Source organism: Abramis brama (genome assembly GCF_963993115.1).
Source record: "Abramis brama genome assembly, chromosome: 13".
NCBI classification, from domain to species: Eukaryota; Metazoa; Chordata; class Actinopteri; order Cypriniformes; family Leuciscidae; genus Abramis; species Abramis brama.
This window is the reverse complement of record NC_139975.1, coordinates 14,719,678-14,736,831: the sequence shown is the minus strand read 5'-3', so window position 1 is coordinate 14,736,831 and position 17,154 is coordinate 14,719,678. Positions and strand designations below refer to the sequence as shown.

Sequence of the window (17,154 nt, the reverse complement as noted above, 5' to 3'; positions counted from 1 at the left end):
TAAGCATTCCACTGTGCAAATATTTCCATAATAACATGAGAATAAAGAAGATCAGCATGATTGATATTCAAAACGGTAAGCAAGCGCCTCTTTGTTTATGGTTTGTATACCTGCAGTCTTGGTTTTGCTTTACCTTTTTGAATGATGAATATTATAGACGAATATATCTGCTTAGACAGTTATCTCCTTTACACGCGGGCGCAGAACGAGTGTGCTAGTTGACAGTCGTTTAGTCCTTTCGGTGTGTTCAAGAACATATTTTTTCCTTTGACTTTTTTCCGCTGCGAGTTCTTTGGCATCGGTTTGGTGTGTCCCTACCTTCATTGTCAACAGTTGTTTGTGACAACATGTGTGGCACCCGATGGCTGGTCCCCATGCCGCCTGTCAGTTTGCTGCTGTCTCATTATTAATGGGTGTAGGATGCGGAGGTGCAGAGAAATGCAGCGGGCCCATCTCCTCCCCTTGCGATAGTTGCACTCTCTCACATCAGATCGAGCCATGGCCCATTACAGTCAGAAAAAAACAAAAAAACAAAACACAGACACATATAGCCAGGCTGTGTCCCTGTACCATAGTGAAATTGACAGACTCACTGGAGTAATTGTTCCCTGCACTATTGTTTCTGGCAGGAAATGCTGTTATTGACAAATAAGGATTCAATAAGACTCGGAGATGAACACTTTGAGCTTGGTCAAAGGACTGTATTGGTCTTTTCACTGAGCCCTTTTCATTGAGATTCTCTGTCCACTCTTTCCTCTTTCCATATCTTTTTCTTCTCTTTATCTCTTCAGCACTCAATCCATCTGCTGGTTGATCTCTCCTCCTTATCTCTTTCTCTCTCTCTTTTTTTTGGTCTCTCCCCTTTCTACGTCCTTTCTTCTTCCCCACTGTGTGCTTTTCCTCAAGAGTTTCTTTAGACCCGCACACAGACCATTCCCCCATGTTCTTTCTAGCCAACAGCAGAAACCCAATTACAGTGAACCAGTAGATGTGGCTGTCTGCATGATTAGTGTGGTCTGGTGTAATGTTGATATCATCCCAATGGATTGAGCTGGCCAGGGTCATTAAGCAGCATATTATGTCCTGTCTTTGGTTTCCAGTGGTAAAGGTCAATGGATAGTGAAACCAGAAACTCTTTCTTGAGTGGGTTAGATTGAAGGTTCTGCCTGTTTTTGGGAAGAAAAGAAATCCAGAGAGCACTTTCGCCCCTGCTTTTCATTATTTATTGTTTGTAGCAAACTTGATCTGTTCACAATACTCAGAATGCTTGAGATTCAGCTTGTTTCAGCATATTCACACTAAATATTAGAGTGGTGTTTGTCCATGTAAACTTGCTGCCATGATGCTGTAGGGTGTTGTGGATGCCCATAGCTGTTGCCAATGCCATGTGCTTGCTAAGGTGTTCTGGGTGGTGTTTAGGCCACTGCTATGATGTGTCAAGTATGTTTTTATCATTTGTATATGCATGATATAATGGTACTATTCTAGGTTATTTTAGGCCGATATTACAGATTGGTTAGATATTTAATTGTGCATATGTAACTGGTTGTTGTCTGCGTTGTGTGTTTTCTTGTGATTGAATAGATGGACAGGGAAAAAAGTAAAAATGACAAAAATAATCACATGGGTAGGTAAAATAACATTATACACATGAATTGGAGTGAAAATATAGAAATAAAAGCAATTATTACAATAAACACGTTTATATAAGCTATAAGAAATAAGATTATCAGGAAGTCAAAAGAAACCTACCTCTCCCATGAGATCACAATGCAAAATGGAAGAGGAGCAGACAGAACAGGAAGTTATGTTGGCTCGTGACATCACAACAATTAAAGTGGAAAGCACTCATTTTGATCAGGCAGCCACATCAGATATATGAATGAACAATTTTGTGTGAATTCTACTTATTATATACAATATACATGTATTGTATTATATTATATTTATTTTATTATATTAATTATAAAATGTATTATATTTTTTAGTATATAAAAGGTCTATTAAACTTCTCAGTTCAAGCCTGTTACATTTACCTTTGCCATCATCTCATGCTCACATGAAGGTAATCCTTAAAAAAACTGCAAAAACGGCAATTCACAAAATAAATATACATTTATTTAAATTCACTTGTAGTATTTAGATTGATTTTATTTTAGTTTTTTCAGTTATTAACACAAAATAGTATAGAATAAAAATGTTGGCCATTTATTTGTTATCAGTCATAAGATGTAAAACAAACAAACCTGCCAGAATAAAAAAAAAATAAAAAAAAAATGTTGCATCCGGAATGAGTAATATACCAAAATATATTACTTTTTGTTATGGATTTGCACAAATCATTCTACATGCTTTGCAGAATAGAAAGTTACAGATATCTTTTACTTTTCCAACCCAAGGATATTCTGAATATATAAAGATAGTCATAGTCGCACAGTCGTCATTTGGTTCCTCTCATAGTGAGACAGAGATCGGCTCTGCCTGTGGTTTAGTGAATTTGAGGTAACTGTCTGCAGCAGGTCTGGAAAGAGCCAGGGGCAAGTACAGTTACTAGTAGGCAGTAATGAGGGAAGTAATAACCTCTCTCGCACACACACCCCATTACTTCTATCAGGCAGGTATAAGCACACCAGTCATATCTGGTCTCTCGGTTTCCCTCATCTGAACTATAGAGGCAGATGAACTGAGTGATCTTTAGTTGGATCCAGATCAAGACAAATTCAAGCATAAGGACCTGCCTGAGAAGAAAGCGGAATCGCTTCAACCTGAGTGTCTCAGATGTGTTTGGGGGGAAAAAAAGAGTCATCCTCTGATGGAGAGAAAGGGAGCGAAAAAATGGACTGATTTCGCATCAGTTTAGTGAGTTAGTGAGTTAGATCTCACTTCTTTTAAAAAGGCATGCAAGCATTCTGCAGCATAGCGCTTCTTATTGAACATCTTATTCACACAAATGGTGGGAACAGAATACACAAGGTCAGTGCAGATTCACAGCTGCCAGTCAACATCAAGGTCACTTTTATTGCAACAACCCGTCATGTCTTCTAAACCACCACCCACGTTTAACCAACTGCTTTAAAACCCTAATACTAACACCTGCTGATCGCAGCGGAGTAAATCACTGCGCTGTCTGCCATGTTTACACGTTCTGCAGACTCAACACTTACTTTGTCTCCCTATCGCAACCCCCTACTTGCCTATAGTAATAGCTCATTTATTTTCCTGTTGCTATATACACCAGCGCTGCTGCCCGTGTCGAAGTTTCTTCACTGTGCCTCAACAGAGCAGAAATGGGACTCTTCACATAGATGCCCTGTTTATTCCTCCAAGACTGCCTATTAGTGCAGCTTGCCTGCTGGGGGAAGCCACATCCTGGGACGACGACATTAAAGCGCATTCGTGCCAGGGAAGAAACCGCTAATACTCGCTCCATACTACCCTACATACTTCTCTGTCTGCATTAATTCATCCCTCCGTCTACACGGGTGACTTTGACAGCCCACCCTGCGCTCCGTCGCCCTCTTCTTTTTCCTCTGCCTCGTTTGGCAGGTTGTTGTTTTCAGAACATACAGATGGAAAACATCAGCTTCAAAAGAAAAAGAAACACATGGATGACTTAGATAAGAGAGAACACAACTGTGAAAAAATAAAAATAAAATAAACCTAAGTAAAATGACAAGAATAAGAATGATGTGCTATATAAAAAAGTGGAAAGCAGTAGTGTGGCACGCTTTCAATTCTTTTGCCCAAGGGGTGCAGTGCAGGTAACAGATTGACAATCTTCACTCCGTCTGTCTAACACATGAGAGTAAAGAAAGTAGTCACAAAAAACCACGAGCTTGGCAGCTTGCACAGAAATAGATTTTTGTATGCACGGACATCATAAATAAATCCACCTAGGCCTGGTTATATACGGGATGGCAAGACTTCCCATCTGTCACTAAATTGATTTGTTTTTAGCATTTGATCTGTTACCTGTTCATACTGTTTTATTTTATACACCTGTGTTAGTTTAAAGGCTCTTTTCTGTATAAAGCAAACAGTTTAATCACAAAGTAAAGGATGTAAAAAAAAAAAAAAAAGTAGCATGTGTATGTTTACTGTCTGTATACCTCTCATAAGTGAGGGATTGTGGGTAGAGCATGCATTACTGCAGTGAATGAGAGAGTTTGTTTACCTGTCGATACAGCAACATACATGATGAGTGGATCAAATACGAGAATAACCTTTTTGGTAAGAATAACCAGTCATTCTCTTCTCATAATAATTTTGAGTAATGTCAACTACATAATAAATATAATAATTATCAAAATTATTTTATTTTATTGTTTAATTAATTTTATAATTATTTGTTTTAATTGTATCTTTAACTTAATGTTTTTGTTTTAATGTTACCCAATTACTTTAGTTTCATTTACATATTGATTCAGGGTATTGTAATGTGAATAGCAATTAAGAGGTCACAGTACTATAAGGAATGCTTTGGATATTTAGGAACAGATGTGTTCACTTACACTAATAATATCACTTGTAATCATTTTCAAATTAGGCTTTTCTTCTGTGCTTAATGTTTGATTGGATTCTGATTCACAGCGTCTGCAGTTTTAAATCTCTTAATCAAAATATAATCAAAAAATGCCTTGCAGTGTCACAATTCATTTAGCCTATCTGCAGATTATATCCACTGGTCCATTTTTACCATGTTATGAGCACATTTCACAAATGCAGTTAATTCCAGTTAATTATTATGGGACGTTTTATAAGGCTAGTTTATAGTATTATTCTAAAAGAACTATGTATGAACGTATATGAAGTGAACCATATTTAGTTCCCCAACATGACCGACAGCTGTATTCTGCTGCAACTGTGTGAACGTAGCCATTGAACGCCTGAAGCTCAACAAAAGGTTTCTCTCTATATATTAGCTCCAAAATATAATATTTTGATAAAATAACTTTTATGCTGTTGTTTTTATTTTGTGTGTGGGAGCTTTTCCCATTACTCTGTCTACTGTAGAATTAGCATGAGGCAGCTCCTGCTGACTAGTCTAGCTGGTAGCTCTGTGTCAGTCAGTGCTGTGGGTGGGCAGTCTGCTGATTTAGGGAGGAAGTGAGTCTGCAGTTACGGATTGTTAGTAATCATTCTCACCTGCTGGAGACTGGGATACAGCTGGCAGCACAGGGGTGCAGCCTCATCCACAAATCAGGTGTTGGTAACTACTTCCTCCTCCTACTATTTTCTGCCTGTTGTCAGATGATGAGAATGGACTCACTTGAAACTTCTTCAGAAAAATTCCTATGCTTTTGCTCATTTACTGTCAGTATAAATATTACATTTTTTCTCTTTTATAAGTCAAAGATTGCTAGTAGAAGCAGAGAGATCGTTCGTTCTTAGTAAGCTCATGAACTCCAGTGATCAAGTCTAATACAGATGTTGTAATTAACGTGTGACAGGCCTAACAGAGTGTAAAGCGCAGCGGTGCAGTGGCTGATCCCTTAATGTGTCTCGTTCCCACAGGGTGGACTGAGGAACAGCAAGCACGAGTCTACGCTATCGTCACAAGAGTACGTGCATGAGCTGCGCTCGGGCATCTCCGAAGACAAACTGCTCAACTGCCTGGAGTCCCTGCGTGTGTCCTTGACCAGCAACCCAGTCAGGTCAGTCAGTCATTCCTCCCACACTAACATTCCAGTCTCTCCTTCCTCAACCTGATGCTGATGAGGAACCTGACACATCAACACTCATTTTAGCCTCCTCCGACCACTCTCTCACTGTGAAATGAAAAGTTAAACCTAATTTTCCTGTCTGCATGTAGCAATCTTGGAGGATTTCTTTCAGGATGCTAATTGGAAATCTGTCAATGAGTCTTTTAACCTTTGGTCCGTATGGATCCCCAATTCTGGTTAAATGAGCATAGCCGATAGCATAGCCGGCTAAATGAGTGTATCCACCAGTCACTTTGAGCCTGGCCTTGTCATCTCCTCCTCTCTGTCTATTAAGCTCTAATAGATAGGAAATCCTTTTTTTAACACTTCAGACAGCCAGCCATTCTCTGAAACGTTAATAAGCACACCAACCACCACTACAAGACCAGACGCCTTTGCTTTCAAGTCCCTCCACCAAAGTACGTATTTTGACGTTGTCTGCGTGTTTTTAATCTGCTCTGATCATGCCTAATGTCGTACTTAAAATATTTTTTGTTTCTCTCAGCCACCCATTATCTATTTCTGTGAAGCTTTTATTTAATTTAATTTGATAAAAAATAAATAAAAATAATTTTGATTAGCCTCTCTCATTCACTCATAATAAGGCCCATCTCGGTTCCCCCAGCCTACTCTCCCACAAAGTCTCACCTCCCCTCTCGTGGATGGGATTTTCAAATTTAATTTGGTCCCAGTAGCGCAGAGGAACACTATGTGACAGCAGACTCTCTCAATTATTTACCAGAGCACTGTCTGAGAGATGGCTCTTAATGTGAATCAATGAGTGCAGCATATAAAGTGGTCATCACACAATTGGCAGGCAGACGATCTCTTTAGGTCCACTGTTGCGCAGTGGGAGAAGGACTCGAGTGGAACCGCCATTTGATCCGATGGCATTACCCACCGCGGCTCTTCTCAACAGATGGGTTTTGCACTGGAAAGCAATTAATAGACACCCCTACCCCTCTCCCCAGGTGGCGGTACAATGCAGTGAGTCAAAGGAACACAAACACTGGAATGGTTTTGCTATTGTTTTCCTGTCACAGAACACATAATCCAGAATGTGAGTTGTAGAACACAGTGCCTCAAGCTAATCTCTTGTTATTGCCCTAATTAAATGAAGGGATGGCAGCTCGTTCTGTTGTCTTTATCAGATCATCACAGTGCGGCACCGGGGCCCGTGCATCCAATTATTTACTCCGCCGTTAGTCATTAATCATGGGAAACGGATACAGAGCGTTGTTCTTCGAGAAGCCCACACTTCGTCCCCCCCATGAGGACAGGTTGTTTGTAAAGATCAGACTTGCTGGCTGAAGACGAGTGGCATCAGCACATCCTCTTGGTAAAAGGGCAGTTTGCGCTGAGGGGCCACTGAGGCCAGAACCACCCTCCGGGCATTTGCAAATGCCTGAACTTGTGAGTTCCCAGTCAGAAAGGGGCACAGAACGGTGTCTCACCCACCCACTGAAGGTCAGGTCTTGCTCAGAGTGAAGCACCCTGGGGTGACGTGCTGCATGAAGATGCTCACCTTACTGATGTCGTTCTCCTTTTACCTCAGTCAATCCATTTATTTTTTTTAGCAACACTGAGGGAATACTCATGCTACTCACCGGCTTGCTTGTGTTACAATTATTATGAGTCAAGCTAATTATTTCGGATCACAAATACAATATCCACCCGTGTGATGAATACAGCATGGTAATGTAACCTTTACGGTTTTCTGGGTTTATGTAGACAGGACAGGAACATAATGCACCGCTGTTTGTATAAGTGGACAGTTTCGTGTGCAGTTTTATTATTCAATTTGCAAGAGACATCTAAAGAAGATTTTAGGTAGTGTGTTACAAACTGTAAAAGTATTTTCTTTGGATGAAGAAATCAAAGAATGGTTAGACTTGCTTCATCCCACACAGATGAGAGAAAGTTTAGGTGTCTGCTTGAAGTTTAATTCCTTTGAGACCAAACTAATTTCTTCCGAAACCACTGGTCTTTTTTTTTTTTTTTTTTTAACTGGACTATGTGGAAGTTTGAAATGTTTGGACATAAAGCCAAAGTACATGCTGAATGAGAAATTAATGGGATGAAAATGACCCCAAGTTCCTTCACTTTGCCATGGTGCAATTACTCATGAGTCAAATCTCTGTCCTTTGCAAGAAATATGCTTGCAAGAAATATGCAAGAGTGTGAATTCCTTTTAAGTCATGATTCCTGGAGCATGTTCTGTTCTATAATAATCAAACAGTGCACTCAGGGTGCAGAAACTGGGTTGATAACGGTTTACTCATGGATGTAAAAGGGTAGGCTTTTCACACGTTTTACATGTAATGAAATATTAATAATTTCAGTCTGTTGCTTTGCAAGTGTATTGAATAGCTGTTATAATCTCTCAAAATTCTTTGACATTTCTATCATTGACTAGTCTATCACCAGAGCAAGCTCAAGATTGAACATTAGTCTAGGGAGTCTGCTCTGTATTTTGTATTGCACAAGAGGCGTGATCAACGGGCATAGTTCAAATGACGCAATTGGATAGTCCTTCAACCAATCAGACCAACGATCCAGGTGACGTACTTTGCAGAGCGACACGAAAACTCCAGACAGGAAACGTGTCAACAAATGTGTTGGTTTGGAGCATTGATCAGCGGTTTGCAGAAGCAGCAATGGCATAGAGCGATTTTTGCAGGTTGTGCAAAAAAAACAAACATGAAAGTGAGTGGTATTTACACCCACTCGAGCGATTTGTTTGCTAAACTAAAGAAGCCATTGAGCATTAGGGCTGGGTATCGATTCAGATGTTACAATTCGATTCGATTTCGATTCGCAAGCTCTCAATTCGATTCGATTTCGATTCGACTCAATGAATATATATTTAATACAAATCCTAAAAAAAAAAAAAGTTTACAAGTGGTTAATTAATAAAAAGAAATTAAGACCTACAAACCTGTATATTAAACTCTTTTTATTTTAGGTACACTTAGGTACATTAAAACAGAATCAAATTTACCTGTGCCCTTCCTGTCTAACAGGTAGGACATATGCAGAAATTGAATAAAGTTATCAAACAGTCTGCGCTGCATTAATTATAAATTATATATAGACTAATCCTTATTAAAGTTACAAAAGTTCTTTAGTCAAGAGCAGTGAGTGTTTTTCTCTGTTCCCTTTGTTCTTTGATTAACTTTAACGACAGAGATAATTAGTGGCTACTGTGTACTGTCCCTTTAAGACCTGCCGCTGCTGACACGCGGATCTCACACGCGCCTCATTCTCTCACGAGTCACAACTCTTCACGTTTATCATAAGAAAGACTGCTCTTATGTTATGAAGATACTGGACAAAAAGACATTTTGGCATAATTGTGTGTGTTATTGTTCGCTCAAGCGCGAAAGAGAACTGTATTCTGGGCTGTCTTGTGCGCACGCACGATATCAGCGCGAGTCTTATTTTGTAATTATGTAACTTATTTTTGTAGATTATGTAACACTAGCCAAAGGATGACAAAAATGAACAGATGCTGCATTAATTGCGTTAGCCCAAATTAGTTTATTTCATAAAAAATCGCAGCATTTTGCGTCATATTATTGCGTAGGCTTGACATCGCGATATGATTAATCGTGCAGCACTAGTTGAGGTTATTTTATGATTAAGATAAAACAAACATAAAATCTCACAGCATTAACTATAAAATGGAGTTTGCAAACCTGTGAACAGTGGAGGAAAACTAATACTGGCTTTTGGGTAATAGATAAATAAATATGGAAAAAAATCGATTCGTGGCGTTTGAGAATTGATTTTGAATCGACCACATTTTAAAAAATGATTAATCAAAAAATCAAAATTTTTTTGCCCAGCCCTATTGAGCATTGTGGAGAGTTTAAATGGAATTAGATTGACGGTCGTGCGAGAGACGTCATCGCGTTAAACCCGCCAATAGCACGCCAGGTGGATAAGCCAGTTTGTGATTGGTTCCCGCAGATTTGTAATGGAAGCAGGATAGAAAAAATGTACAGGTTTTCCAGCAACACAGACGTGCAACACAGACGCGCTGCGCTAGAACACTACGTGAAAAAACTCGAGGCCCAGAGAGAAGGAAATGAATAGTGGAATAAAGTCGTTATTTTTGTTGTTTTTTTGCGCACAAAAAGTATTCTCGTCGCTTTATAAACTTTAGATTGAGCCACTGTAGTCACTTGGACTATATTAACGATGTCTTTAAAGTCCCTGTAAAGGCAATTCTAAAAAAAAAAATCTAAACACATTATAAATGTTAGAAATGTATTGCTAAATTATATTACAAAGACTGTGAACTGTGAAGTACTGAATTGTGGAATTAGACCGTTAAACAGTTTTTCACCATTGCTGTGTTCCGGATTATTTGGGCGGGGCTAAAACGGGGGCTCGATGACGCACTGGAGCCCCTGAGCTCCTGGACACGCCCCTACTTGATGACGCACTGGAGCCCATTCACATCAGTTTGCAACTCAATCGCGAGTTTACTGTCAGTACTATTAATGACTACATCCTACAGTTTGCTAGCTAGCTATGCCTTCGTCACGGAAATGCGTATTATCTGGATGCGATCACGTACAAAACAAATCGGTGTCCTTATTTAAATTTCCGAAAAACTATCATATCAACAAGAGGTGGATTAATTTTGTGAAGAGCCACCTTGATGGAGAGCTGAGGATCACCACCAAAACCCGCCTCTGTAGTGGTCATTTTACACGGGATAGTTTTATAAACTTTCGTCGGAGACAACTGGGATTCACTGATAATCCGCTGTTACTGGTAACGTTAAATGGGGCCGAACCGACTATCTCCCGCCTCGGCCTTCATCCTCCCGTTGCGCCGAGTCCGACAACTGGTGCCATCGTCGGCAGTGCGTGCCCACCAATGAGTGTAAGTTGCCTTGTGTGCTTATGTTATAATTATAGTAGGTAGTCCAGGCTCGAACATGTATGGCTTTGTAAAACAAATTAAGCTGCTAGGAGCATCCATTCTGGCTGTAGCGGTGACAGTTGAGTGTGGCAATGGCAGCGAGCTTTCCCGCGAGTGGGCGTTGAACACACCGAGAGAACTACAGCCGACTGTTAGCTAGAATGCGCGTTCTGCGCCTGTGTGTAAATGAGACAACTGTCCATTTCTGCAGATATATTCATCTGTATTCGTCATTCAAAAAGGGAAACTGACGCTGCAGATACACAACCGTAAACAAAGCAGTGTGTGCTTACCGTTTTGAATATCAATCCTTTTCTTTATTCCACTCCGCTCATGTTAATATTGAAATATTCGCCAAGGAACACTCAGGTAAGATGACGTAACATTAGAACAGCCTTCTATCTGTACCGTTTTAACTTCATTGCTCGCTGTTTTGCTATTATTCTCGCTAAGCTGAACAGCCAATCAGAGTTCCCTCTTTCACAGACGGCCCGGCGCCGATTCAACATGTTTATTTTAAGCTTCACATTTCTGCTTTTAAATAATCTAAAAAGGAAAAGCCAAAATGATTTAATCAGCCTTATTACAGATGTATCAAATCCTGTCAACTCAGCCTAATTTGTACTGAACCTAGAATAGTCTTTTCCAATAATGCTTAATTTTAGACAGTTTAGTCAAGGATGTTTTGAACATTCAGAAAATATATATTAAATATATATATCAGAAAATAAGTGAGTAAGAAGAGTTGAGCCACTGTCATTGTTTCTTAATCTCCTATGATTGGTTAACCTGTGTTTATGTAATAGTTTAATTGTCTGGGCTGAGCACCTGTTTTGCTGCCCAGGTGGCTTCTGGGCTGGAGAAGACTCCCGTTTCCCAGTAGTCCCTCACAGGTGTGGAGCTCCCAGCCTCACACATCCATACACAGATGGCTGCGCTTTGGGCGGATACAGCATCTTCCTTAAACATTTCACGCTTTCTTCCCCCTGCCTATTTTTTTTTTTTTTTTTTCTCAATCCTCCTCTGCTCATTTTGGTAGACTAAAATCACTTCTTCATCTTCTGGCTTTTTCTCACTATATATCCATCATTCTCTCACACTTGGAGTCTTGTTTCATTAACTCTGAATTCTCGAACTTGCCAAAATGCAGACTAACAGATAATCATTGGGTCTTATTTCCTCATTTATGGAGAGTTAATATGCACTGTAACTAATGGCAGCCATTTTCTCTTGCTTCTCTCATGCTTTCGTTCTCTCTGTTTTTATTTCTTTCTGATGCAGCTGTACAAACAGTGCCACAGGCGTGCAATGTAGTGCAGAAACAATAATACAATGCAAGAAGTAATCCAGAACTTTCTTAACACCCACTCATGCATAAAACCCTCCAGCTTTGTCATCCATTTCAACAGCTCGGATGGCTCTTACGCTTCCGCACATAGATGAGCAGTGAGAGATCTCCGGTGGCGTACCGACTGCGCTGATTCTTCATCAATACACTACCAATAGGAATTCACGTTTCGCCTGCGACATGGCCCCATTGCCTTCACTTTTCACTTTCTGGTGCTAAGCCCTTGGTTTTACACTCTGCTTTTACACTCCACTTGAAATCCTTGCTGTGACTTCCATATTGAATCTGCAGGCTCAAAGATAGGTGGAGGAGAAAATCAGACAAACCTGAACTTGGCTCCAACTTTTCATTATGTCCAAATCTTCATGGTGGAGCTGGATGCTTTTTCCCTAGAGGGTTCTTTTAGAAGTAGCACTTATTTATTTATTTTGCTGTGTAGGGTTTGAATGTAAGCTAGCCGTGTGTTGTAGTTAGCAGTGTGGGACATGAGCCTGAGGAAGCAGAGATGTGTATTGGAGTGAAGATGTGCTGACTCTACCAGCCGCCCCGTAGAGCCTGAGAATCCATCATTCTGCCTATGCGGCCATCCTTTGCCGAGCACCCGTGGACACATGTGCGGGAGGTAATGGGCTTATTAGTGCCTTTGAAGATTTGATACTCCTTAACAGGAATCCGTTCAGCCTCAGATCCTGAAGGCTATAGCCCTACTCAAGGCTTTGAACGGTAGACTATGAAACAATCACAGTCCAGGTGTTGCAAAGTGTGTTCTTTTAAGCACCAGTCTACTAAGAAGTGCACATCCATCTGTATTGCTACTTTGTATGATGGCAATCTATTGCTCATCGGTCACACATCTGTCCTTATTATGCTCTGCCATAATACACTGCGGCAACATATATACAGTAATGCCTGACTAAAGTTTGGAAATGCCCTAGGCAAAGTGGGGTTTTGGGCAATATCAGCATGAATCTTTACTATTTTGTGATGACTGCATTGACAAGGGACAACACAAATGCAAACATATTTTATTAAATAATAATAATAATAATAATAATAATAATAATAAAAAGATTTGAAACCAACACTAAACTGTTCTAATTGGTCTGTTGTGCACTAACCTTAATTATCTTTCAATTCTTGCTATTTTAGTATTATTTATATCCTTTTGTAGTATTTATTAATATTTTGGCTGTAAAATTAATTTTTATATTTTCAGTTTTTATTTTAATTTTAGTTTCAGTTTTACTCTTACAGTATGTGCTTTTGTCTTTTTTTGTTGTTTTTAATTACTATTTCTTTCAGTTTTAGCTATATTACTTCAACTTAGTTATTTTATTCCAGTTATTTGCTAAGGGAACATGTCTAAGGGAATATTATTACTGGTCTCAATCGCAAGTTACTTTAATGCAGTTACACCAATAAAAAAAAGAATTTTGTTGTCCAAAACCTCATTTTGCCTAGGGCACTTTAAACTTTTGGAGGGCACTGTAAGCAAATGTATTTTTTTCTTCTGTTGGGCGAGAGACCACTGCACCATAGCTCTGACCAATTTTATTTTATTCAATAGCAAAATTAATGATTTAAAAATAGTTATCAATACGGAGTCGAGTCTCTAGTGTCAAAAAGTGTCAAGTCACTTTTGAGGTTCTTTGATGGTTAGGATTAGGGCTGGGTATCATTCATAAATTTTTGATACTGATACCTTGACTTCGATACTGGTCCTGAACGATACTTTTTTCAATACCAATTTTATGAAATCCGTTTTAACAAGATTACATTACACATTACCAAAAAAAAAAAAAAAAAGTTGTTTTTATGTTTTCAAAGACTCATATAGGCCACTGGGGGGCGGAATATATGCCTCACACTCAAGCGCACACATAAAGCTTGCTGCAAAGCACTTGCTAAAGTAGCTTAATGATTATGAATGTGTCAGGGAAAAATATCAAGAAGACATTTTAATTGTTTATTAATAATTGTTCAAGCTTCATGCCTGTGTGTCTGTATGCCTGTTTGACTGAGTATTCGCTGAGTTACAGTTCATTTTCGGACGCGTTTCAGAATGGACTGCACTGACAGAGAGTAGGCAGAACTCGATCGATTGATGTATGAAACGTGTATGGAAGATCAAAGTCAACAGAGTATTTAGACTCTCTATTGCACTGATAAGGAAAAACGCGAGCTGTTATCGCCGGCGATACCGCCGACCCCAGGGGGTTAACGTTTTCTATATGCCTATTTCTCATGTCTGTGAGGCAGGTAGCCTATATGCTGAGTTTCGGTTCATTTATGAGGCGAGCTTCAGTTCAGTCGAAGATGGAGCCACTTTCTGCTCTCAAGTTTATTCTGTGCACTAAGTACTTCATCAAATTTGTCTTGGCAGCAATTATCTTGTTGCAAATATTGTATCACGCACTGTTGGCATCGAGCCTGGTGAAGTGTAGCCACACTTTTGATCTTTTACATCTATGGGGATAAGGACGCTTACACACTACAGCCTCACGTGTGAGCCATGTCTCTGGGTGTAACCAGCATAGTGTTTTTCCTTGATGCCTCACAACAGCTCTGGCCACAGCCAATCATACTGCATGCTTATTGGCTCACTGAAGTTGACGAGATTAACCCCTTAGGTATCGAAATTTGGTAATGAACGACAAGACATTTTTTGATACTCTATGGTTTTGAGGCAATTTGGTCAGTGCCTAAAAAGTATTGAACTCGATACCCAGCCCTAGTTAGGATGTAAGCAGTAGTTAGCGAATCTCACTAGGTTTTGGAACAGAGCTTAATACAATGTCTAAATATTAGTACTTGAAAACAAGGCCAAATGCAATAACTTATCCATATTGAATGCTCTGGGTTTGTACGTGTTTTTGGGCATGGCGTATGTTTTACAAAGGCTACTTAAAGGAATTGTATTAATATAATATAATATAGCAGCCAAACTGTCATGATGAATAATGTCAGGAGACAGAGATGGCAATGGAAGTTTTCAGACATTGTTTATAATGCAAGCCTGCCATTTAAACTTTTATTTATTTCACACACCTGACTAGACACCCTTGTTCATCATACATAATTGATTTTATAAATTTATTTTGACATTTCTCGATATATTTTCTCCAGATAAATCCTGATGACAGGTATGAAGGAAAGACAGTACACTCATGCAATGCTAAAATTGATATTGTGAAGTGAACGTTTATTATTTTATAGAATACATTTTAAATTATTGCTCAATTCTTTCTCAAAAGACTGCTTTAATTAATAGTGTATAAGTATTGGGAAGTAGCTGTCTGGGTGTTGTCAGTTGATCCTGTTTTACTTTGTGTGCCTGGGTTGTATTAGACCGTTTTCTCACCGTCAAGGTCAGGAGTGTGGAAGCAGACTAGCTATAGTCTTTCCGGGTATTTTAAGGTAAAACTTCGAACATATTTATAGTTACTGTATGTTGTTATCCGAAGAAAGTTATCAGAACTTCACCTGTCGGTCCGTGAAATAAATTGTCTGCATTGGCGTGGCGGCAGAGTGTGGGCAAGTTTGCGACGCTCTGCTAGAGTCATTTGTCCCATGCTGTGTGGCTAGTTTCTGCTCTCTCTCTCTCTCTCTCTCTCTCTCTCTCTCTCTCTCTCTCTCTCTCTCTCTCTCTCTCTCTCTCTCTCTCTCTCTCTCTCTCTCTCTCTCTCTCTCTCTCTCTCTCTCTCTCTCTCTCTCTCTCTATTAGAAACCTGGTTCTGGCCCTCAGGCTCTGGATCAGCTCCCCTGATCCAGCTTGCGCCAAGGAGAAATAAAGGACTGAAGTTGGACAAATTATCAATTCATACTTGTACAGCTACATGAGATTGCAGGGTTTTTGACTCATAATGGCCTTATGAAGAAAGTAACAGTTTTTAACAACTGTTTTCTGCAGTGTTTTTATGCTAATAAGTTCCTAAGTAAAGTTATTTTTGGCTTTAATTTGTGTAAATATGTGCTACTTACTAATTACTTTATCTCTACCGTTAGACCCGAGGTTTGATTGGACGTGTTCTTATTTGGTACCCTGACACTGTGGCTAAGCTGTCTGTAAAAAATAGACACTGTATTTGCTTTGTGAAGATTATTGATAACACATTTAGCTGTCATAGCCCTGCATGCCCTGTCAAGCCTTTTGTATATGTGCAAGACTGTGTTATAGTGGGTCTAATAGAAGCAGTGGTCACATCTGCCACCACTGAAGAGCTTTTTCCGAGGCAGTAAAGGAACCCACCAATCCTAATGTCCTTCGTGACTGGGTATATTTTAAGCGGGATGCCCATTTCATTTTATGCCACCATCTGTTAACCTCAAAGCTAGCCGTATCTGCGGAGCCCTGCAGCAAGGCATACATAATTCAGATATCTGATTTGAATTCCATATTGATTTAAGTGAGAAATGGTATTGCACAGGTACATGGGGAAAATTAGTATTCTGCTGTGCTAAATTCAATATCTTTGGGCTGTCTGTGATTTTCACCACATCCTCTCTTGTTATTAATTGTTTTGTCAAGCCTTCTCACCTTTTAGGGAGGTTTTTGGTGGTGTCTCACATGCTGAAATTACATACTGTGGTAGACTGATCTGTCTAATATGGATTTTTTTTGTGTGTTTTTTTATTTTCGGTGCGAGTATTACAATTCCGTAATTCCATGACAAGCATTGCAAGGAAGTGTGATATAGATAGATTATATGTCAGTGCTCCATATTAGAGTATTTATAGGTTTATTTTTCCTCTAGCACGCTGTGAATCTGATGTTTTTGACTCGAGTTATTTGGGTCAGGAGATTGAGGAGCAGGTGACCTACATGTTTCTGAGTGACAGCCCACATCAGTCCTTTGGCAGCGTGAAAAGCCGCAGTGAGCACACACATGCCACCATTGACTTCTGAACAGGGGAATCGCTAATCCATTAGCATGCGAGGTGACTGTCATGACTGATTCCCTTGTCTCTGTCTGCCCGCTCTCTGACATACTTCACCACCAGATCAATAATACCAGATGTTTGAATTTAAGTCTAAAATATTTATGGCCTCTGGTGTATTAAGTTAAACTGTCCCACTTGGCTCAGATCGGGTCAGCTCCCTCATAGCTCAAGTGAACTTTTTAACGCACAGGAAATTAAACTCTGATTTGATTCGCACTAACACAAGAA

General features: G+C 39.6%; 1 protein-coding gene across 7 annotated transcripts in view; it reads left to right on the top strand.

The window, feature by feature from the left end:
- The window catches only part of diaph2 (diaphanous-related formin 2), a 444,655-nt gene that overhangs the window by 106,679 nt on the left and 320,822 nt on the right, over positions 1 to 17,154 (top strand). For all 7 annotated transcript variants that reach the window (XM_084132527.1, XM_084132524.1, XM_084132525.1 and 4 more), the window contains one exon: positions 5,515 to 5,654. In XM_084132527.1, the coding sequence (XP_083988653.1) occupies positions 5,515 to 5,654 (140 nt within the window). The remainder of the gene's footprint in view (positions 1 to 5,514; positions 5,655 to 17,154) is intronic.